This window comes from Nannizzia gypsea, genomic scaffold, assembly GCF_000150975.2.
Source record: "Nannizzia gypsea CBS 118893 supercont1.3 genomic scaffold, whole genome shotgun sequence".
In the NCBI taxonomy this organism is placed as follows: domain Eukaryota; kingdom Fungi; phylum Ascomycota; class Eurotiomycetes; order Onygenales; family Arthrodermataceae; genus Nannizzia; species Nannizzia gypsea.
In genome coordinates this window covers 2,169,785-2,191,386 of record NW_003345199.1, presented here as the reverse complement: position 1 = coordinate 2,191,386, position 21,602 = coordinate 2,169,785, and the positions used below count along the sequence as shown (strand labels likewise).

Genomic DNA, 21,602 nt, shown 5'->3' with positions numbered 1-21,602 from the left:
GAGCGGACAGAAACGACGACATACCGGGGGCTTGGTGTTGGTTGGGAGTTTGCTGTTTGTTGATTTCTTTTTATCGTTGCAGAGCGCCTGGCTTAACTATTAGATACCATGGGATGTCCTTCAGGTCGTGTTAAATCTCTACGGGTTCAACTCCTCGTTTTACACTAGGCAGTAATAAAATTAAAAACCCGTCTCTTTATCTTTTTGACCCGGAACCTCCTTCGTATGTCTTTCAATTTCTAGTTGGTAGCTTGGATTGCAAGTAAATAAAAAAGAAAAATGCGAAACGCGATATCTAAGCGACAGCCGCTCTAAGCGCCATTCATCGCGTTTCTTCTCCCAAGCTTCAACTTTTCGAGAGTGAAAGATATGAAAAGAATCGATAATTAACAGGACAAGCCAGTCAGCGGACGAAAAAGACGGCGATGAGCTTCCACTGAAGCATCGGACGCCTATACTGCTGCCTCGGCCTACCCGCGGAAGATGCAGCATCTCTCACCTGTGCCTCCACTCCCGTCTTAACACACTAGGAACACACCTACCACCACCACCGCTGCCGAGCTTAGCTATCCGGCTGCACAAGTCGAAGCTCCCACTATGTCGCTCTGGAACCCAGATAACATCCGCGACGTTGCCGAATCCGTCGGCATAAACTCGCTGAATGACGATGTGGTCGAGAACCTATCCCGCGACGTCGAGTACCGCATCTCGCAGGTGCTGGAGGAAGCTCTCAAGTTCATGAGACACGGCAAGCGAACACTGCTCACTACACAGGACGTATCGAATGCGCTGCGAGTGCTGGATGTCGAACCGCTATACGGCTATGAATCCGCGCGACCTCTACGGTTCGGCGAGGCAACGATAGGTCCTGGCCAGCCGCTGTTCTACGTTGAGGACGACGAGGTTGATTTCGAGAAGCTGATCAATGCGCCGCTTCCAAAGGTGCCCAGGGAAATATCCTTTACCGGTATGTAGTTGTGCGATTTGCTTTACATGTGGATTTACCATGTACATGCTAACCGATGGAATAGCGCACTGGCTTGCTGTTGAAGGCGTACAGCCTACGATACCGCAGAACCCTACGTCGGCAGACACAAGACACCTGGAGCTAGTATCCAAGGGTCCGAATGCGAACGCGAACCTGGCTGCTATGAGCGGTAACGAAAACGTGAACGTCAAGCCGTTGGTTAAGCATATACTGTCGAACGAGCTGCAGCTTTACTTTGAGCGGGTGTGCAATGCCTTTCTGGACGAGTCGAATGAGGAGTTCCGCAACTCTGCGTTTTCTAGCTTGAAGGAGGACCCGGGCTTGCACCAGCTAGTTCCGTACTTTGTGCAGTTTATATCGGAGAAAGTTACGCATAACATCAAGGATATCTTCGTCCTGACGCAGGTGATGCATATGATTGAGGCTTTAATACGGAACCCGACGTTATACGTCGACCCATACGTGAGTTTTTTTTTTTACCCTTTAGTTAAGAGCAGGCGAAGGAAGTATAATAAAAAAAAACAAGGGAAGAAAAGAAAAGACAGGCTGACAAGTGGCATGCATGTGTGTGTGTAGGTTGCACCGCTGATTCCACCGGTGTTGACATGCCTGATAGGCCGCCAGCTCGGCAGCAGTAACGACGCAGTAGAGCACTTTGCCCTGCGAGATCTGTCCTCGTCCCTGGTGGGGATGATCGCGAAAAAGTACTCGCAGTCTTCACACACTCTCAAGCCCCGTCTAGCACGAACGTTCCTGAAGACGTTCCTGGACCCTGGTCAGACCTTCGGAGCCCACTACGGCGCCATCATTGGGCTCCAATCCATTGGCGGCCCAAACGTCATCCGCGAGCTGATTATCCCTAACCTGCCCGTGTACGAAGTGGTGCTGAAGGACGCGGTGACCGACGAGGGCCTGCGGAAAGCAGAGGCAGAGAAAGTGACGGGGGTGATCATTGCCGTGCTCTCGACGATCCAGGACGAGTCTCTCGCCCACACCAACGGCTACTCGGACGCTGCCGCTGAAGCGCTGGGCAAGGAGCTCGCTGCGAAGGTCGGCGAGCTCGTTGCCTCGCGCATCATCGAGGCCGGCCAGCTGCCTCTTGCCAGGGCGATTCTCGAGAAGCAGCAGCAGTAGCAACCGCGGCAGCAGCAGCAGTGAGCGATATTCCGACTTTTTCCTTGCTTTTTTTCTCTCTCTTCCCTCCCTTTTTCTCTGCTTATTATCGTCTTGTATATCCCATTAACGAACCGGGGGACCTGGCTGTTTTCCACTTCTTTTCTCTCTTCTTCTTTTTTTCGCAGCGGAGTTTGATTCAAGTCGGGCAAAAGGGATGCCAGGGACAGGACGTATTTGACCAAGTATCACGCAGCTATCTACCTTATCTATCTCTATAAGAGGCAAAGCAAGTAATAATATAAGTACCACCCGAAGATCTGCCCTTTTCTTTTCTTTTCTTCTTCGTCTTCCTCGTCGCCGTCCGTATCACACACACTAAGTGCGGTTTTTCCCCTTATATTTGCTTCTTCCTTCGCGCTTGTGCGTCATTACGTTATCCGCCGTTTTTGACACACACGAGAAAGAACTTTCGCCTTTTCGCTGTCGCATGAACAAAATCTTCCTCGAGGGGCAAACGACTTCTGCGTCTCTGACCATCGACACATCTCGTCTTCGTCGTCTCCTGCTCACTATTCGCCTGCTCGCTGCTGCTCGTATCTGCTTATCGTATCGAAAGTGCTTCACTGGCTGCTCTGTGTCAATGTTTTGACCTGACGCCTCCCACTCACTCCGCAGCTCTAACGAGGACTCCATTAACCCTCCATGAGTCGTAAGGACCTGCTACGCTTCCTATCCAAGCCAGCAAAGTGAGTCTATCGTGTCCAGTTCTCTATAAGTTGTTTCTAGCTGTCTCTAGCTGTCTCTAGCTGTCTCTGGTTGTCGTTGCTGACTGACGTCTGCCTGCCAGACCTCGATAACATCCCCAAAGTACGAGAGCAAGAAATAAAACCCACTGAAAAAAAACCACACACAAGAACAACAACACCGACCGGACGACCGTCTCTCTTCGTTTTTGCGCCGGAATAGATCTCTCTATCCATACAGCAGACATCCTCCTCTGCTAGACCCGATACTTTCACCGGTATCGGCATCTGTCAGGTCGAGGGTCACCGACATCTGATCACCATTCCGGCACTCAAAGCGTTCTACTTCCCCCTCTCCGCCCGCCCGCCCTAACACCGTTAACCAGCGGTGTTTTGTATCTCTGATTGAACCAGTCTCTGCCAGCGTGCGGCTACACCTCCCCCAGGATTTCGGGCCTTCTCCTTCTCAGGCGAACACCGCATTGTTCGTCTGGGTGGCAGATTGTGCTTCTAAGTCTTGCTAGGTCAAGCTCAAGCTCAAGCTCAAACGTACCACAGTTGTCTGCTTAATTGCATTCAAAGTCGGAATTACCATCATCAACAGCCTTATTACGAAGAAAGGAAAAAGATAAAAAAGTATCGGATATGGTGTACGCCGGAATTCCAAACCACTATACGGGATCTCCATCCTCGTATGTGCCACCGTCTTTGACGATCAATCATGAAGCCACTGTGGATTTAGACTCTACCAATGCATTCGAAGGTGAGTTTGTCTTTTTTCCTCCCCAGTTGTGATGGCTACCTTGCTAAATGTGTGAACAGGGCCCGAAAAGCTCCTTGAAGTGTGGTTCACTGCGTCTCCGGAGGACCTCGCCAACTCCCCGGTACCAAATGGACTCAAGGCTGTGTCGGCGGACACCTGGAAAGGCATGCTCGACCTCGTCAATTGCCAAGTTCTCTCCATCGTTGAGTCTGACGACGTCGATGCCTACCTCCTGTCCGAATCGAGCATGTTTGTCTTCCCTCACAAGCTGATCCTCAAGACCTGTGGCACCACCACCCTTCTGCATGGTCTCCCTCGCATTCTCGAAATTGCTGCTCTCTACGCTGGTTTCCCCAAGTCCAGCCCTCCATTGGTCGGCGGCATCACCACGGCAACTGCTCCATACCGTGTCTTCTACAGCCGCAAGAACTTCCTCTTCCCCGAACGCCAGCGTGGCCCTCACCGTAGCTGGAGAGATGAAGTCAGAGCTATGGACAAGCTCTTCTTGGGCGGAAGTGCCTATATGATCGGCAAGATGAATGGTGAACATTGGTACCTGTACATTACCGAGCCGTTCACCTCATTGACACCTCCTGCATCTCCCTCCCACGAGACCGAAACCAGACAAATCAACTTCCCTGGTTCTCTCGAGAACGGTGTCGGAGGAACCAAGCAATGCGAGAGTGACGAAACATTGGAGATATTGATGACTGACTTGGACGAGAAGAATTCCAAGCAATTCTACCTCGACCATGCGAGTGCGGTCGCAGAAAGTCGTTATCGATCTGAACACGAAGAAGACGACGACTTTGTCGACGTTTTCAGCAACACCTCCTCCAACAACAGTGATGCGGGCTCCCCTCTTCCCTCGGAGCTCTCAAGCGAAGGCCACGCCCTCGGTACCGTCGTCAGCGACTCCTGTGGACTATCCAACATGTATCCCGCCGACAAGCACCCAGGCTCTCGAATCGACGCCTACCTGTTCTCCCCCTGCGGCTTCTCAGCTAACGGCGTCATCCCTTCCAACGATGGCAAATCTGGCACTAACTACTTCACCGTCCACGTCACACCTGAACCCCACTGCTCCTACGCATCGTTTGAAACCACCGTGCCCCAGGAGCAGACCGGCCGTGACACCGCCGAAATCGTCAGCCAGGCCGTAGACATCTTCAAACCAGGCCGTTTCACCGTCACCTTGTTCGAGGCCAAGTCCCCCAAGGCCAACGCAGAGGAGCTCGGTCAGTCCTTTGAAGTGCGCCGCAGTGCTCGCCTTGCCTCCCGTCGACATGGCAAAATGGAGAGCATCCCTGGATACCGCCGCGTTGACCGTATCGTCCACGAACTCGACGGATACGACCTTGTCTTCCGCTACTACGAGCGTCTTGACTGGCGTGGAGGCGCTCCACGTATCGGAGAGAACTACCCCTAAATTGCTACTTTGATCATCCTTGATATTTCGGGTTTTTTTTTTATTTTTTTCCTTTTTGATCGTGTTTGTGTATCTGCTTTTTGTCCTTTCAACTCCACTCACATCGATGTTGATCGAATTGTTTGTTTTGACTTTCGGGACTCTAGGTCCATGGACCACTGATTACTCTTTCTCACTGTCCTTAATGCACTTGTTAAGTAAATTGCAGCTTTGACCTGACCTAATAATAGCGAAATTCTGCAAGCACTCCTTTCGTATCTTCGATACTCGGAACTGTTCAAGCGTTCAAGATATTTTGAATCATTGGTACGTACAAGTTAGTAGTGATTACCTTGTTGATTGGCTACTCAAAGCGTTACAGTCCAAGCAAAGCTGTCAAAGTAGGCCAAGCTGGCATTCCAATATTCTATACTAAGCTCGTCCCTAAAGCTCCGGCTGAGCCCTAACGGCTAAGATATATCACAAGCAGTGGTTATCTGTACAAGATTTATGCAATAGCAGTGCGGCAATCAATAATCATTCATGTTTAGAGACCATTAGAGATCATCTGCGCACTGTCTACACAGTACCCATGGCATATGTTAAGCATCAAGCATTGCCTATACTAAAGCCTGAGAAGTTTCAGGAATTTTCATACAACCGGCCACATATAACAACTGATACAACAATAAAGCATATCTCTCGCTTCAAGGCTATAATAAACCCCCCGGTAAGTTGATAAAAGTTATGGGAATTCCATTTCTATGTTCAATCTACGGGGAACAAACGACTGTTTTCTCAACGTGTGGACTCTCTGTCTGATAATAGTTCTGGCAATTTCATTATGGCTGTGAAGCTTTCGTTTTATTATTTTACATTGGGTTGCATATGTCTATTGATATTCCTCTTATCTCATGAAACTCCGTAGGTACGATTAGTACTAGACAGCCCCAAGGTCTGCGCTATTGAAGAATCTTGGCACAACGAGAGTTCGCCACATCAAGGTTCTTCCCGAGCCCCACAACGCTTATATTTTGTAAGACGATCGATATCACTGCTTTTTGAACGCTGCGAAGCTCGTTTGGCTGCGGTGTAGTTACATCGGTACGTTGCTAATGAACTTATGGCTATGGTAGTTAGCCTCAAGTGTGCAAAGCTATTTCGCCTTGTCCTCGTAACAGTATTTTGAAACTGGCGGTGGGTGGGGGGGAATATCGGCATCTTAATTATTCTGAGCTCTTCAGTTATTATGCTTATACTTTGCTCTCCTTTTTTACTTGTCTACAATATTTCTCATTATTTTGAAACGACGAAACCGATAGATTTCCGAAACGGGCAGGAAGTCCAAGTTGTAACCGGAATATAGTTTACCCGTAGAATTTTAAAAAACTTAATTAATAATCTCCCCGGCAAACCTTCCTTCTCTGTCACTCCGTCATATCGCGAAGTTCGTCTGAGTTTGTCGTTTCTGTCTTCTGTGTTGCTTCAGCATCTTTGGCGCATCATCAAGATAGCACATGTTTTGTGCTTATTAAAGTCAGAGGAGAATATAAATACAAGCTTCACTTCACCTGAATTTAGGGATTCTCGCGTTTGCCTTCCACTTGCTCCCCCACTGTGGTTGACGACACCTGTCACAGCCGCTTGATCAACTTGAAGGCGCCCAATATGTCGCTCTCACCACCGCCTCCAGTCTCTCTGAGTTTACCGAATGCAGCTGCAAATCCCAAGAAGCGTTTGTCTATCGCGTCGGCCTCGTCAAACCCCCCAAATCTGAAGCGCCAGCGAACGCACCCTCTACGGCAGACGTCATTTCCTATATCCGCGGATAATGACCCGCGCGTTTACACAGGGGCTAGCTCAAGGTCAGAAGCCGAAGTAAGCGTAACAGGAAGCTTCACTGGGTCATTTGCTGGAAGTGTTGGTGGCAGTACTGTGGGTGGAAGGGGTAGGAAAAAGAAGAGTAAAAAGGACAAAGACGCTGCGGCAAGTGTGAAAGGTGGAGCTGAGAGTACTGTCGGTGGGCGCGATGACACGGGTACATCTGTGAAAAACGGAACAAACCAGGGCGATGAGGATGGAGATAATGACGATGATGATTACATCGAGGAGCCCGAGATTGACGGAGGTGCAGCCGTTGATGCGGCTGCCGAGAAGAAGAATCTTGCGTACGTTGGATATCACCCTCTAGACTCTGTTTAAGAGATCACACTAACATAAAATGGTTTAGAATTTTGATGGATGCATTCAACCCTGAGCAGTCATCCCGATACGATTGTTTCAAGCGCACCAAACTGAATAAATCCACCCTTCGGAAGATCGTCAACCAGACACTATCTCAATCTGTTCCGCCTAATGTCGTCACCACCATTGGAGGTTATACCAAAGTATTTATTGGAGAAATTATCGAAAAGGCGAGAACAATTCAGGCTGAATGGGCAGAGGCATTTGATGCTGGTGCAATAGCCGAAGCCGAAGCTGAAGAAGCAGAGCAGCTGCGCAAACGGCTGGAGCAAGAAGCAAAAGAGAGGGGAAATAACAGTATACAGACTCTATCACAAACAGCCAACGGAAATAGTTCCGGCAATGCAGCTGTGAAGCTTGAATCACCGGAAAATGGGGCAGGCACCGATGCTATGAAAGGCGTCGAACATGTGCCTCACGTTGCAGCTCAGGGCACAGGCACTATGCAGGGGGCTAACTCTCTTGATAACCCAACTTTTGCGCCGAAGAAGCCAATCAAACTTCCACCAAACCCGCATCGTGGTCCACTTTTACCGTCGCATATTCGTGAGGCTTTACGGCGATATAAACTCAGTGCGCAGGGGGACAACGTTGGATTCTCCGGCCTAAGTCTGAAAGGATTTGGTGTAAAGGGGCCATTCTCATGGAGTGTTAGGGGAACTGGCGGGAGAAGACTCTTCAATTAAGACACCTTTGGGCTTCGGATGGATATCAGAACTGCTATTATTTTCTACTGCTGGGATCGGTGTTTCTGTCATTAAGGATAAAAAAGGGCGTTACGGGGTGGAAATTGCAACCGGTGCAGTATCCTTTCAGGACATGGAGCATTTGAACACGGGATGGATTTGATACCTATACGTTTTCTTCGTTATCTGAGTGCGGTTTTGCCTTTAATGTGCGTCTAAGTCCAAACTAGCCAAGGAGCATTTACTAATGGCTAGACATCTACATCATTCAGGAGTTCGATAATAATATAACAAAGATAGCTCGTAATATACACTGGAAAAGATCATGTAAGTCTTTTCAAAATGCCAACCAGACCTCAGATGACTCCATAGGTAAAAGGAAAGAAGAGTAGCAAATTAAAACACTGGGGGAGAAGGATATAAACGACGCACTTCCACCTTTATCACTCCTTCTACATACCAAGTCCCTCTTTATTCCCTTTGCTCTGCTTTCCGCATATACTTGGCTCTAAGTTGTTGGTTTTTTAGCTCGCGCTCGGCTCTAAGTTCCGCCTTGCGCCGTTCTTCGTACGCTTTGGCGTTTTCGAGTTCCTTCTTGTTAAGTCGTGGCATACGACCAGTCGAGTCAATTTCCTCCTTTCCGCCAGTCAGTCCCTCCATTTTATCTTGTGCATCTTTAACGGTATCTTTATAAGCAGTCTTGACTCCTTCCATCGCTCGGTCAATAAAGCTGACATTTTGGGGTGGTGTATACACCTCGGGCTTTGGCTCTGGTGTAGCTGTTGTTGAGATGGTTCGGATTCGGCTTGGAGCAGGTGTGAACGAGTCTTGTGAGGCGGGTTTATTTGAAGGAAGAGGCCCAAGACCGACGAGTTTGCGGAATCGAGGGGAGGTCATCAGATAGGCCTGGCACATGGAGAGGAAACCAGTAGTGAGAAAGTAGAGTTGCAGAATACCGGGCCAGAAACTCATGGTGGCCATAGTAATAGCAGGAAGACCATATAACATAGCTTTTCCTAGAGGAGAATTGGTCAAGTTGGATGTACCGGCATCACCTCCGCGCTACATAACGAGTACAAGGTTAGCATGAGATTATATGATGCGCAAAAAAGGGGAAGGAAATTACCTTGAGAGCTAAAAACATCATAGCACTAGTTGCTACCGGAAGAGCGTAGAAAGGGTCAGACATGGTAACGCTATGTAGCCATAGGACGCTTTCACTATCCAATCCTGGGACAGGCAGAGCAGACATCCCTCGGAGAACTCTGAAACATCCAAAACCAAGTGGTACTTGGATAAGAGGTACAAAGGCCTTCCAGGGCTTCACTCCGTGTTGCTCATTGAGGGCAGAAAGCTCTTGCTTCGCCTTTAATGCCCCAACATTGTCATTCTCACGCGCGCAATGCAACATACGTTCTCGAATTGGCGTAGCAAGTGGTTTTATTGCGTGAAGTTTCCCAGATACTTCAGAAGCGGATAGGATTGACTTGAATAGTGCAACTCGAATCAATACAGCTGCAGCTACGGTTGCACCCCACCATGGCAAGCCGCCTGTTATATGCAGTGTCTCAAGCAGAAACTGGACCATCGAGGAGGGACCCCATCCATAATCCAAGCCAAGTTCTTTAAGGTACCCGATCTTCTCAGGGATGAGCGAGAGGTCGATATCCGTCAAGCTACCGCCTGAAAGCGCATCGGATCCGGATGTGATCGTTTCAGGTACCGTGTTGGTTGTAGATTCGCCTGTGGCAGTGTCTATAGCGGAAGGCGTTGCTGCGGTGGATGCAAATCGGGGAGAAATCTTGATCGCTCCTGAACTCCGCGCAGTCCGTATGGCATTCAATGCACTGCCATTTCCGCCAATTAAACTCGATCGAAGCTGGAAATTCCTTGCTGGGTTTAGGGAAGAAAACTATTCCATTAGAAACAGTCAGTTGAACCCGGAGAGAGAAGGAAGAAAATTTCGTCCCAAAAGGCGTTTCCTTACCTGTCGTTGCGATTGCGCAGATCTGAGGATTGGAGACTGCGTGATTGCACGGGAGTGCCTAATTCCAGCTCTAGAGAGCATCTTGACAACTGGATCCCCGGAGAGGTAGCTCTGGTTATAACCGACCGATAAGTGCTTGTAGTTCGGCCAATTTTTCGAGATGTTGAACTTGGAGGAAAAAAGTTGGCGTCTATTTCGGGAAGGTTTGCCGACCGCGTTTAAATGGCGGCTAAAATGTCACTGCAGGAATGTATTAATATTATGACTGGTTAATTCGGCGAGTGGTCGTAGATTTACGTGCGAAAGATACATACAGCAATTGCAGTTTTCATCGTATTTGTAACATTAAAGGAGGACGCGATCTCAAAAGGGTAGCATTTCAGGATCCTAACGCCATTCACCTGACGGTAGGCCTTCCATTACACTTAGATGGCTGTACGGACATTACTACCGTGTACATGTAACTAGTTTAAACAGGTAAAAGTGGTATATCGATAAACAGTGGTGTTTGCCCTGGGTAGCACCTCCACTAGTCAATCAAACGTGCAAAAAGAAATGGTCTATTACTCCAATACCATGGTGACATTATTTGATTATGTAGCTCGACTGTATCCATTCTACCGCCTACGCGGTGGGATATCGTGGAGATCGATTCCACCTCCAATAGGCTGCTGTGTTCGTCGATGGGTAGGGAATATCTAGAAAGTATGTCAGATGATATACTGCTTGCGAAAGGTAAATTTGAAGGCCTACCTTCGTATTCGACCAGCCTAGCCTAAAGGCAGCCTCATGTGCAAACAGCTCTCCAAATCCTAGCATGAGCCCGTTGACGAAAGGAAGGATGAGGTTGATAGCGGCACCCTGTATTATCCGCCAGTAGGATGGAGGCGTATAGAGGGTCACAGGAGCCGCGAGAGCAGGCCCGGATGGCGGAGAAAGCTCGATAGTGGCCGAATAGTTCTCAGAGTCTGAAGGAAGAGTGACTGCTGAGTCTGAGAGCTCTACCCTCGGTGTGCTCTCGTTTGACGCCATGTCTGAGTATTTTGCGGGAGGTAGAAGGCTGGTTTGGTTGACCGAAAGTATTCCGGGCTGAGTAGAAGGGACGCCGTCAAGCCACACGATTATGGAAGGAGGTGAAAGAAAGAAAAAGACAAGCAGTGCGTTCTCCCGAGTCCGGCTCTGACAACAGCTCTGCTTAACAGGATGACTCCGCCGTCTTGCCCGTTTATTTCCTATATTCCATCGTATTCATCTTGCTCTTCTTCGTCGTCGTCTTCCAACTTGATGAGGCCGGAAGATCGATGTCCCGTGATTGCTTACCTAATATTCCAGACACCCAAAGTGACGTAAAAGCAACAGAGGCTGAAAACTAAGCACGACGAAAGACAAACAATAGACACCAACAGCTCTTCTTCCCGTTACCAGCCCTTGATTCATAGCGAGTGCCCGTCACTAGAGTGATTCATAGTCGGATTATCTTTCCAAAAACAGATTTTTAATTCTTTAGTCAGGGGTATTTATTATTGATACCCGCGGAAGCAACCCCGCAGCCGCCGACCATGGACTCTGCTGAAGACGAGATGATCTCGCACTTCTGTGCTATCACAGGAGCCACTCCGGCTGTGGTACGTCTGGTTTTGTGCCCTTTAGCTCTGTATTACTCGTTCTTCCTGATTGTCCAAAGACTGACATGCATCCAAGGCTAGGCAGCACCTGGTAGCCAACAACTGGGATCTAGACATGGCGATTGCAGGCGTTTACCCGGAGGAAGAGGGGCCAGAGTCGGATTATGATGATATGGACGATGACCAGAGTAGACAGGCTGGAACAACTGCCGGAGGTCAGGCGGCCGCGGCTTCTCGTGCACAAGGAGCTGGGTCAAAATCTAGAGCTGGTGCAAAGAAGTTTGCAACTCTGGGGGACCTTGGTTCTGGGGATGGTGGAGGCCCTCCTTCTCAAGATCTTGACGATGATGAGCCCCAGGACCTCTTTGCAGGAGGCGAAAAGTCCGGACTTGCAGTGCAGAATCCAGACGATATCAAGCGAAAAATCATTGAAAAGGCCAAGAAGTACGGGCTCCATTTGTTTTGCGATCTTTGACCTTGTTGCTAACAATGCTGTAGGGCAATGCCAGCCGCCGAACGTAGCTCAACACCAGCAAAATCGCATTTTACCGGAACTGCTCGCACCCTCGGGGGAGACGACACTCCCAGCCGAGTTATTGAAGACCCTAACGCAAACCAGCCGCAGCCTCTCGAGCGCGTACAGAGAACTCTTCACTTTTGGAATGATGGATTTTCAGTTGACGATGGCGACCTATACCGATCTACCGACCCCAAGAATGCACAAATATTAGAAGGCATCCGACAAGGACGTGCTCCGCTCTCCATCATGAACGTTCAGGTTGGACAGGATGTAGATGTCCAAGTAAAACAACACGATTCAGACTATGTGAGGCCCAAGGGGAAATTTAAGGCCTTTTCCGGATCCGGTCAACGATTAGGCAGCCCAACTCCAGGTGTGGTGTCTACTGAACCGGCATCTGGACCTGCAAAGGCGTCTGCTCCGGCTCAGGCTAGCACTGGCCCCGAGCAGCCAAAGATTGATGAGTCTCAGCCTACAGTTACCCTACAAATCAGATTGGGCGATGGCACAAGGCTAACCAGCCGATTTAACACCACGCATACTATCGGTGACGTGTACCAATTCGTTGCGGGAGCCAGTCCACTCAGCCAACAGCGAGAATGGGTTCTCATGACTACTTTCCCGAGTACAGAGCTCAATGATCGCTCCGCTATCCTGGGAGACCTAAAGGAGTACAAACGTGGCGGCGTCGTCGTTCAGAAATGGACTTAGATTATGTGACTATTAGAGAAAGCCCTGTGTTGATAGCTGTCTATCTGGAGGGGAATAGTCTTCGTCCAAAGGCTGCCCTACCCTTAGAGAAATGAAATAATGGTCTCTGATCAATTGATGTTGATATCCGTCGGCAAAATAGAAGCTGTTGCCCGCTTAATAATCCAGGCGGAAGCTTGATAAGCCAAACTTTTTGATAACCGGCGAAAAGATTCAAAGAATTCCAAACACTTGCAAAATTCTATTATAACGATAGCTATAGCTTGGAGAGATTTTCTATCTGTGAATATTACTCTACTCAAGGTGAAAATTCATCATGCCGCTGGACGGCGTCAAAAATATACTCCTGGTACTTTTACCCCGCGAAAATGCTTGTTATCGATAGCAGCACTAAGCCTGCATGAGGTCATGGATCACAGCAGAGATACTCACACAAAATAAAACCTTTTGAATTTATAATATTATATTGAGGACATAGCTAATGTTTGATTTTCGCTGTAGGTCCTTTCTGGGAAAGGCGGAGTTGGAAAGTCATCAGTCACACTCCAACTTGCGCTCTCTCTTACACTCCAAGGCCGGTCAGTTTGCATATTGGATATCGACCTTACAGGGCCTTCGATGCCACGGCTAGTAGGCAAGGAGAATGCGAAAATAGTACAAGCTTCAGGCGGTTGGATTCCCGTTAGTGTATATCCTGCTTCAGGCCCGACCAAAAGCACCGCTACATCTACACCTACATCTTCAACAGACAAACAAGGAGAGGAGACAGAAGACAATAAATCTCGCCCCCATGGATCCCTACGGTGCATGTCTCTTGGCTTTTTACTACGAGACCGGGGCGATGCAGTGATATGGAGAGGTCCGAAGAAAACAGCCATGATCCGCCAGTTTCTATCAGATGTCATATGGGGAGAGACAGATTATCTGTTGATAGACACACCACCGGGAACAAGTGATGAACATATCGCAATTGCCGAACAACTACTAAGTCAAGCGACCACGTCTCCCGTCCTGGGATCAACGCAGCCGCGCCTTGCCGGTGCTGTACTAGTCACTACTCCTCAAGCAGTAGCTATATCCGACGTCCGAAAGGGTGTCAACTTCTGTGCAAAGACGAATATTCCTGTTCTTGGCGTGGTAGAGAATATGTCCGGGTATACATGTCCTTGCTGTGGTGAGGTGAGCAATGTATTCTCAAAGGGCGGGGGAAAGGTGATGGCTGAGGATATGGGTATACGATTTCTGGGGGCTGTTCCGATCGATGTGAGTTTCGGGGAGATGGTTGAGGGCGCTCGTTCGGGCATCAGTGAGAAAAAAGACGAGAATGAAGCAGAGATGAATGGTAGTTCTTCCCAGGAAAGCTCGTTGGTTGAAAGATATCAAAAGTGCTGGTCCCAGTCGACTTTCGAAACATTTGCAAAAGAGGTGATTCAACTAGTGGAGGTAGCTTGACCTAACCATATCATGATGTCCCTTTTAGTCTTATGAAGAGGGTGTTGGAGTTTGGGCCAGCCGGAGTTTGGAATGAGGGTAGAATGTCAATTTATTTTCCACTGGAGATCATTTGAAACTATGTATACACCAAAGGATATGAAACGACCAGGTATCATTGTGACAAGCGAAAACTCCCGTTGAAACGCCTTGACGAAATTCCAAATAAAAAAGCATCAGTAACATCGTTAAGCCGTCAAGAGATAAAATGTTAGGGCATAAATCAATTGAATAGAGTCATGATAATCGTGAAATCGTCGTTATCTCGCTTCGTAATATGCAAGCCGTTATTTAAAAGCAATCTTTTATGGCATAACTTCATTCATCAGGCGTCTGGCTAATCCGTGCATTCTGTTTCTCCAGTAGCTCTCGTAGCCTTTCTTGTGCAGATACAAGGGATGTGGCTTCTTGGCTGGATTTGCCGTGAGGACGACTTATGTTCCCGACCCAGCTAAGGAACCCTTGCAATTCATTTAGAACAGAGGATTTTCGGGAGTGAGACTTTTGAGTGTGACCATTGGTATTTAGAACATCATCATAGTCTGGAATACCAGCCATCGGGTCAGTCGAGGGCCATGGTCTATCTGGTTCGGTTAGGTGATAAGATCTATCAGCTTGGGCGTCTAGATGGACTGCAGATATAACGGGACGTGTCATCATCGACTGTCCTGTAGCATGAGGATCGCCGCTTTCAAGACGATTGTCGAGAGCCCAAGGTAGATACGGCAGTCTTCCTTTCTCTAGCGGTTGGCGGTTGTGGACTTGGGAAACGGTCTCTTGGTGTGCCGGGACCAATTCTCTTCGTACGGGAGCCCTGTGAGCCTCGGTCTGCTGCTGTGTGGCGTTTGTCTCTGCCCATGCCTGAGGAAGAGAATTTCGAAAATCAAAGAGACCTGTAGGTCGAGGTATTGGATTGAGGTAGTCGTAAGTGGACGAATACCGACCATGGCCATCCACAGTGCTGATATCATCACCGACTACCAAGACATTGTCGTCTGCCAGTCTCTCTGTGCTAGAGCTTGCTTCTTCGACTGTTAGAAGGCCATGATCACCCGTACGTGCGGGTGCTCTGATCTCCCCCAGCGGCGGTCTATGGCTTCCATATTCGTTTGCAAGGCTCAGCTTGCTTCGACCACATATCTCGGCTATAGCATCCAGAGTGACTTGTATGTTAGGTTCAATGGACTGTAATATACCGTCGATACCAAACTCCTCGACTGACGGCAGCTGCGCAGGAGGACCGTTTCTCGCCTGTCGCTTTGTATCTGAGCTTTGCCGCCTTGACATTGTAGAGTTCTCCCCGGGCCCGCCGGAATAGGTGCGAACGATAACCGGCTGTGAAGACAGGGAAGTCCTGCTAGCAATAGAAGCAGACTGCCGATGTTTTCGCTGAGGAGGCCTGGCAATCCCGTGAAGCTGCCGCAGAGCAGTAGTCCGTCGAGCAAGCGTAGGATCGTCCAAGGCGGGATTGAATACCCGGCCGCGAGTCCCCAAGGTAGAGACAGACTGGTTTGCCCATGGCTGAGAATTAGGAAGAGACGAAGAGAGATGCTCTATACTGGCCAGGGCCGACGGCCGATCAGAGCTGGAATCCATTCCGGGTGTGCGTGTGTGTGCGTGCGTGCGTGTGTATGTGTCAGGCGCAAGGCATACGTGGAGTAGATCTATCGGCGGCAGCAGGAGTCTATCGTGGCCTGTTAAGCTGGGATATGGTCAGGCTGTTCTCTCCAAGACTATATTGGCATAGGTAGATTGATGCAGCGTGTCAGGATATGTATGACGAGATGGTCGTAACTATGCGACTGGACTGCATATACGCATGTCCGCCAGGGATTGGATGGTCAGCGGGAGAGCGAGCAAGGCCCAGGGAAATGCTGGAGATGCCACACTTTCTTCAGCCTTCAGCAGCCCCCGGAAGCCGTTGAGGAGGGATGTCTCAGGCTTTAATCAGCGACAGGCCCTCCATGATGCGCGCAGCCTGCAGAAGATGTGTTGGCACCGTTATCCGTCGCTTGCTATACCATGCTCATGCTCATGCTCATGCTGGCCGGGAGTCGTGGGTTAAACCCGGCGGAAGATCGATGTTCCGCTGTTCGAGGGCGTCCAGGGAGCCAAAAGATACAACTCGGGGATGCACGATGCACAGTTCGACTGGAAGCCGTTAGACGGGCAGACATAGCAAGGGAAAGACATGAAGGAGCCTTGAGGGGGCCATAGTATCGAAGCTGACGGGGGGGATCGTTGCCTCAACCATGAGCGGATTCTATGTTTGTCTATTCCCCTTCTCGACTAGAAGCCCGTAGATGTATGTACGGATGGGCTAACATGGATATCTAGTTTGGAGATTCGGACGGGTCAGATAGTGACTTGAACGATGATAATCTTCCGTTTCCCAAGCCAATATCGAGAACGTCCTTTCTGACGCCGGATTTCGATGCCACTACTTTCCTGGCCTCGCTGTCAAACCGCCACCAGTCGCTGGCTGATCTACAGACCGAGCTTCGAGAGCTGAACGAGACCCTGAACAAAGAGCTTCTTGACCTTGTGAATGAGAACTACCAGGAGTTTCTGTCCCTTGGGGCTGCTCTGAAGGGCGGCCAGGACAAGGTCGAGGAGGTTAGAGCTGGCTTGCTTGGGTTCCAGCGAAATGTACAAGGAATAAAAGACCAGTTCGAGTCAAAGAAGAAAGAGATACAGGAATGCCTCAATGAGAAGAAACAGCTACGGTCAAAGATTTCAGTTGGATATGATCTACTAGATGTTGCTGAAAGAATTGAATTGTTGGAGACACACCTCATGATTCGACCTGGAAAGGATTCAACAGCAAAGGAAAATGGAGCTCAAGCGGAAGACGATGAGAGTGACGGTCTTTCAGATGTTATACTAGGAAGTGAAACAGACGATAGCGAAGAGGATGAAGAAGAGGACGAGAACGAGAGCGGAAACAAGGCGAGAATATCCCTTCGAAGGCTGGAGGCCCATATACAACAATATCTGAGCGTGAAGGTAATGGCGGATCGAATTGGGGAGAAACACCCATTCATCTCCAGTCATGCCAGCAGAGTCGATGCCATCAAGTCGGCCTTGCTTCTTGACCTGAGCACCGCACTAAAGGAGTCGAATCAACTCGGATCAAAGCGAGATGAAAAGGTATCTACAATACTACGATTATATGACTCGTTGGGACATCATGATGAAGGGCAGCAATGTTTGAAAAGGCTGGAACAATGACCAATTCATTGAAGCTTGTGGATCTTTACGAAGGTTGTAGAGGAAACTGTTCTGGAGTTTGGGTTGATCGGCTCTTGTCATGGAATAATTATTTCTATCAAAAGGCGCCCAAAAAACATATAGATATACAGGCTAATTTACATGTCTCCGTCCTGCCAGCTCTTAACATCCCGTCAACATGTGCAGAGGCGGAGAATTTTCGCTCTTGTACTCGCCGTTCAGACTGAAGCCAGGGCCATTGGTGGTGCTCAGTACCTAGAACGAGTGTTAGCTGAGCGGTAAAGTCAATAGCAAACGGAAAGGAATAAGATAACTTACAACTTCAGCAATATCCTTGGATACCTGGTCTGACATGCCAGCCGCATCTTTCTTAATTGAAGTAATGAAAGCACCCAAGTTGTTCTTGAGTTCTTCAGGAGAGAAGCCTAATTGACCAATTGCCAACTTGACAACACCAGAACGTTCTCTATAAATGCTGCCTCCACGCATATTTCGTACAGTGGTAGCAACATTGTCTACAACGGTACCCAGCTTCGCGCTAGGCATCAAGCCCTTGGGACCAAGCACTCGGCCCAAACCGGCCTTATTCAGATTCGGCAAACTGTTGGTGTGGCAGATACAGACATCAAAGTCGATATTTCCTGCCTTAATAGCGTTGAAAACTTCTTCTTCGCCAACAATGTCTGCACCGGCGGCTTTGGCATCCTTTGCAGCGCGAGATCCTGGCGGACAGATAACACAGACTCGAAGATCGGACCGAACTGCGTGTGGAAGACGGATCTGGTTTCGAATCACGGGTCCATCTCTTTTTGTGCGTAGCTTGACGTGGACTTCGTACTTGACTGAAGAGGTATTCCGGCCGGCTTCGAATGCGCGAAGATATCTTGTTGCCAAAAGACGCCCAAGTTAGCATTGAAATTTACACCTGAGATGGAAGAACAACTTTTCCGCAAAGGGGGCAATTGATGAAACTAGGCAGTACACACCTCATGGCATCGCATAGGGAGAATTGAATTGCATCTCGGATGTCATATTGGGTATACATTGGCTTCTTCTTCTTGGGTTTGGCATCCTTGGACTTGGACGACTTTGAGGCATATCGTTGCTGCTGTTGGAGTGGGCATATAAAGGAGGGAGCTGAAATCTGAGGTCGAAGAGACGAAGACAGTACTCCCCTCGACAGGGGAGTCAAGTATCTCTGGGTTGCAGCCATCGCAGCTCCTGAATTGATATCAACCTCCTCGATCAAGCATCAAATTCGAAGCTGCGCTCAATTTGCGGCCGGAAATTCTACCGGATTAATAAAACGCCGCTTCAGATTACATAAACACATCGGAACCACGTTTAATTATTATTCCGAGATTATGTAATTGGTTTATTTGTCAACAACGACAAGAAGAGCACGAAACGTTTGTCGGTTACACGATTGTTGAAATGAAACGTCTTCGATACTTCTCTTCAAACCTCCTCGTTACCCTATGGGTTGACACGGGCACTGTCCATAATGATACAGCTAAAGTCGAAGTAACAACCAAAGAGCGAGGCCACACCACAGCTAGCATTGAATTTTGGTGCCGAATATCGCTTGCAGCAAAGGACAAAATGTTCGGCAGCAAACATAGTAGCAGGTCCCGTTATGTCAAAAATAACGCCCAATTGAAGAGCGAATGCTTGCCGGGGCCCTTCTTCTATAGACTCCCTGGCTCCATATCCCTCTCTGTTGCTGCAGGAAGATGCAGGCACCAGGTGTGATAATACCTCCGATATACTCCGTACTTGGTAAGCGATTCTTAAGATGCAGCGTTGTTTGCGACATGCGTGCGAACCAATTACATGGTCGGAAATTTTTGCCCAGTACAAGGGACATCTCATTTCACCATACTCCGTACGGAGTAAATTGGCCATATTCCGTGGGAAAAGAGCTCAGAAGCTTCTCAATCCCTGCAACATCCAAGGGCGCTGCAGTACTAGTTCACAATGATTTCAGTTCCATCAACTTGTTTTTTTCAGACTCACACTAGTATTTGGGGTATGGAAGTACTCCGTACGTATTCGTGAAGCTTGCTTGAGCTCAGTATTCGCACAAACATCCCAGCGCCGAAAGCAGTGCAGACCCGCCCAAAGACTTTCCCCAAATTGCCTTTTTTTTCCAGATGGAGATTGCCGATCCCCAAGCCGCTTCCCCAAGGGGCGCAAGGAAAAAAGAAAGCAAGGAAAAGCAAGAAATATAAACAAATTTGAGCAATTCAGTTCACGAATTGATCTGCAAGCTCTGGCCAGTAATATCCTCTCATCTTTTTCTCTGCAAGGTACAAGGTTGAGATTTGAATTCATCCCCCTTTTTAAGTATCTAGGTCTCGATTGGGGCTGAGAAAGAAATAAACTGTTCGAGAACCACGGGTATAAAAACAATGGCTTTTCTCTTGGTGGTTATTGTCTCTTTATTATTTTCCTATGTCATGACAGGAAAGATAACCATTTCGACGCCTGCCCGCCCTATACCTTCATCACTGTGTAAACATGGGTGCAATTGCTCAAGTTCTACTGGCCTGCTCCCTTGTTGGACGGTCGCTGGCTTCATATTCTCTGGTCGATAACTTCGAAGGATCAACATTTTTTTCGAATTTTGACTTTTTCACCGGGGAGGACCCAACTCATGGCTTTGTGAAGTATGTAGGAGAGGAAGAAGCTCGATCTGCCGGCTTAATCGATTTGGAGTCGCGATACGACGGCAGCACGGTGGTTCGGATGGGCGCTGACCACACAAATATCACCCCAGATGGCCGACCAAGCGTGAGGATATCAAGCAAGAAAAGTTATAACCAAGGCCTCTGGATCATTGATTTCGAGCATGTCCCTGGGCCTTCATGTGGAATATGGCCGGCTTACTGGCTCCTAGGACCCAGTTGGCCAACGAATGGAGAAGTGGATATCTACGAGGGTATTAATCTCGATCTTTCCAACACTATGACTCTCCATACGGGCAAAAATTGCACGATATCGAAGGATGTTCAGTTCTCTGGCAGGTTGACGACGCCTTACTGTGACCAGAACGCTCCTCCACCGCTAGGTGGCAATGGCTGCACAATCAAGGCAGATGATCCAACAAGTTACAGTAGCGGTCTTAATATTGCTGGAGGAGGTGTATATGCGACTGAGTGGACCACTGAAGACCTCAAGATCTGGTTTTTCCCAAGAATCACTGGCATTCCAAGCGATATAGAGGACGGAAATCCGGAACCTTTAAACTGGGGCACACCAGCCGCCCTTTTTACCGGAAACTGCAGCTTCACGGAAAGCTTCAGGGATATGCAAATAATATTTGATATTACCTTTTGCGGTGACTGGGCTGGAAGCCCGAAGATCTGGGAAGAATCTCCATGTTCTGCCGTCACATCGGAATGCAAAACGTTTGTCGAGAATTTCCCGCATGCATTCAAAGAAGCGTACTGGGCAATCAAGTACCTGAACGTATATCAAAAGCCAGCGGAAGCACCAGTCGGCCACAAGCTCCATAGTAAATGGCAGCATAGACGCACGCATCGCCATCAGCACTTGCTACATTGAAGCTAACAGCTGGCCACTAGTCGCGGACTCATAAATTTACCATTCATGTAAAACATAAGGGAGATTAATAGAATTTAATATATGTCATTTTCATTGTCTATTTTACTGGAACAAACGATCCATAACCTAGCTAATTACCCTCTACTTAGGTAACTTGGCAGCCAAGTAACTTTACGTTCCTAGTTGTGAATTGGTAACGAGCACATCAAGAGAAGGCTACGTACGATGTCTGGTCTCAACATTTAACAGTTGACACAGTTCATCCTAGGCAACTATACAACCCCCAAACCAACCCATCAATGCGCCATTTGATATCAATCGCAGGTCTTTCACTCCAAAATGACGTCTATTTGCTATCTGGGTCAATATGCGACTACTACCTATGCGAAGTCACATTCAACGGCATAACTTTTCCCGGGCTTTCGAATACTATCGACCAAACGACGTCTATACCAGGTTTGAGGCATCCACAACGTACCCAACCCATGATAATATGGGAGTTCTTGAAACATGATTTCTTGT

At 48.5% G+C, this 21,602-nt stretch overlaps 14 protein-coding genes across 14 annotated transcripts; 8 read left to right on the top strand and 6 right to left on the bottom strand.

The window, feature by feature from the left end:
* Positions 1-597: 597 nt before the first annotated feature.
* MGYG_04249 (transcription initiation factor TFIID subunit 6) lies at positions 598-2,122 on the top strand (the record flags this gene model as incomplete). Its single annotated transcript, XM_003174027.1, has 3 exons — positions 598-967; positions 1,032-1,450; positions 1,565-2,122. The coding sequence occupies 3 exons, from the start codon at positions 598-600 to the stop codon at positions 2,120-2,122; spliced, it is 1,347 nt and encodes a 448-aa protein (XP_003174075.1).
* A 357-nt stretch (positions 2,123-2,479) lies between these two features.
* MGYG_04248 (hypothetical protein) lies at positions 2,480-2,797 on the bottom strand (the record flags this gene model as incomplete). The annotated part of the gene is made up of 1 exon (XM_003174026.1): positions 2,480-2,797. One exon carries the CDS (start codon positions 2,795-2,797, stop codon positions 2,480-2,482), a length of 318 nt encoding a protein of 105 aa, XP_003174074.1.
* A 9-nt stretch (positions 2,798-2,806) lies between these two features.
* Positions 2,807-3,220, top strand: MGYG_04247 (hypothetical protein; the record flags this gene model as incomplete). The annotated part of the gene is made up of 3 exons (XM_003174025.1): positions 2,807-2,850; positions 2,911-2,971; positions 3,071-3,220. 3 exons carry the CDS (start codon positions 2,807-2,809, stop codon positions 3,218-3,220), a joined length of 255 nt encoding a protein of 84 aa, XP_003174073.1.
* Positions 3,221-3,492: 272 nt separating this feature from the next.
* On the top strand, positions 3,493-5,039 carry MGYG_04246 (S-adenosylmethionine decarboxylase proenzyme; the record flags this gene model as incomplete). The annotated part of the gene is made up of 2 exons (XM_003174024.1): positions 3,493-3,610; positions 3,670-5,039. The coding sequence occupies 2 exons, from the start codon at positions 3,493-3,495 to the stop codon at positions 5,037-5,039; spliced, it is 1,488 nt and encodes a 495-aa protein (XP_003174072.1).
* Positions 5,040-6,686: 1,647 nt separating this feature from the next.
* MGYG_04245 (hypothetical protein) lies at positions 6,687-7,948 on the top strand (the record flags this gene model as incomplete). Its single annotated transcript, XM_003174023.1, has 2 exons — positions 6,687-7,186; positions 7,249-7,948. The coding sequence occupies 2 exons, from the start codon at positions 6,687-6,689 to the stop codon at positions 7,946-7,948; spliced, it is 1,200 nt and encodes a 399-aa protein (XP_003174071.1).
* Positions 7,949-8,419: 471 nt separating this feature from the next.
* MGYG_04244 (inner membrane protein OXA1) lies at positions 8,420-10,016 on the bottom strand (the record flags this gene model as incomplete). The annotated part of the gene is made up of 3 exons (XM_003174022.1): positions 8,420-9,010; positions 9,075-9,860; positions 9,936-10,016. The coding sequence occupies 3 exons, from the start codon at positions 10,014-10,016 to the stop codon at positions 8,420-8,422; spliced, it is 1,458 nt and encodes a 485-aa protein (XP_003174070.1).
* Positions 10,017-10,552: 536 nt separating this feature from the next.
* Positions 10,553-10,967, bottom strand: MGYG_04243 (mitochondrial import protein 1; the record flags this gene model as incomplete). The annotated part of the gene is made up of 2 exons (XM_003174021.1): positions 10,553-10,633; positions 10,689-10,967. The coding sequence occupies 2 exons, from the start codon at positions 10,965-10,967 to the stop codon at positions 10,553-10,555; spliced, it is 360 nt and encodes a 119-aa protein (XP_003174069.1).
* A 527-nt stretch (positions 10,968-11,494) lies between these two features.
* Positions 11,495-12,791, top strand: MGYG_04242 (NSFL1 cofactor p47; the record flags this gene model as incomplete). The annotated part of the gene is made up of 3 exons (XM_003174020.1): positions 11,495-11,560; positions 11,637-12,004; positions 12,059-12,791. The coding sequence occupies 3 exons, from the start codon at positions 11,495-11,497 to the stop codon at positions 12,789-12,791; spliced, it is 1,167 nt and encodes a 388-aa protein (XP_003174068.1).
* Positions 12,792-13,107: 316 nt separating this feature from the next.
* MGYG_04241 (cytosolic Fe-S cluster assembling factor cfd1) lies at positions 13,108-14,243 on the top strand (the record flags this gene model as incomplete). Its single annotated transcript, XM_003174019.1, has 2 exons — positions 13,108-13,140; positions 13,293-14,243. The coding sequence occupies 2 exons, from the start codon at positions 13,108-13,110 to the stop codon at positions 14,241-14,243; spliced, it is 984 nt and encodes a 327-aa protein (XP_003174067.1).
* Positions 14,244-14,600: 357 nt separating this feature from the next.
* On the bottom strand, positions 14,601-15,878 carry MGYG_04240 (hypothetical protein; the record flags this gene model as incomplete). The annotated part of the gene is made up of 1 exon (XM_003174018.1): positions 14,601-15,878. The coding sequence occupies one exon, from the start codon at positions 15,876-15,878 to the stop codon at positions 14,601-14,603; it is 1,278 nt and encodes a 425-aa protein (XP_003174066.1).
* A 656-nt stretch (positions 15,879-16,534) lies between these two features.
* MGYG_04239 (hypothetical protein) lies at positions 16,535-17,513 on the top strand (the record flags this gene model as incomplete). Its single annotated transcript, XM_003174017.1, has 2 exons — positions 16,535-16,549; positions 16,620-17,513. 2 exons carry the CDS (start codon positions 16,535-16,537, stop codon positions 17,511-17,513), a joined length of 909 nt encoding a protein of 302 aa, XP_003174065.1.
* A 162-nt stretch (positions 17,514-17,675) lies between these two features.
* Positions 17,676-18,726, bottom strand: MGYG_04238 (mitochondrial 54S ribosomal protein MRPL1; the record flags this gene model as incomplete). The annotated part of the gene is made up of 3 exons (XM_003174016.1): positions 17,676-17,768; positions 17,832-18,396; positions 18,500-18,726. 3 exons carry the CDS (start codon positions 18,724-18,726, stop codon positions 17,676-17,678), a joined length of 885 nt encoding a protein of 294 aa, XP_003174064.1.
* A 263-nt stretch (positions 18,727-18,989) lies between these two features.
* MGYG_04237 (hypothetical protein) lies at positions 18,990-19,418 on the bottom strand (the record flags this gene model as incomplete). Its single annotated transcript, XM_003174015.1, has 1 exon — positions 18,990-19,418. One exon carries the CDS (start codon positions 19,416-19,418, stop codon positions 18,990-18,992), a length of 429 nt encoding a protein of 142 aa, XP_003174063.1.
* A 615-nt stretch (positions 19,419-20,033) lies between these two features.
* On the top strand, positions 20,034-21,080 carry MGYG_04236 (mixed-linked glucanase; the record flags this gene model as incomplete). The annotated part of the gene is made up of 1 exon (XM_003174014.1): positions 20,034-21,080. The coding sequence occupies one exon, from the start codon at positions 20,034-20,036 to the stop codon at positions 21,078-21,080; it is 1,047 nt and encodes a 348-aa protein (XP_003174062.1).
* Positions 21,081-21,602: the final 522 nt, after the last annotated feature.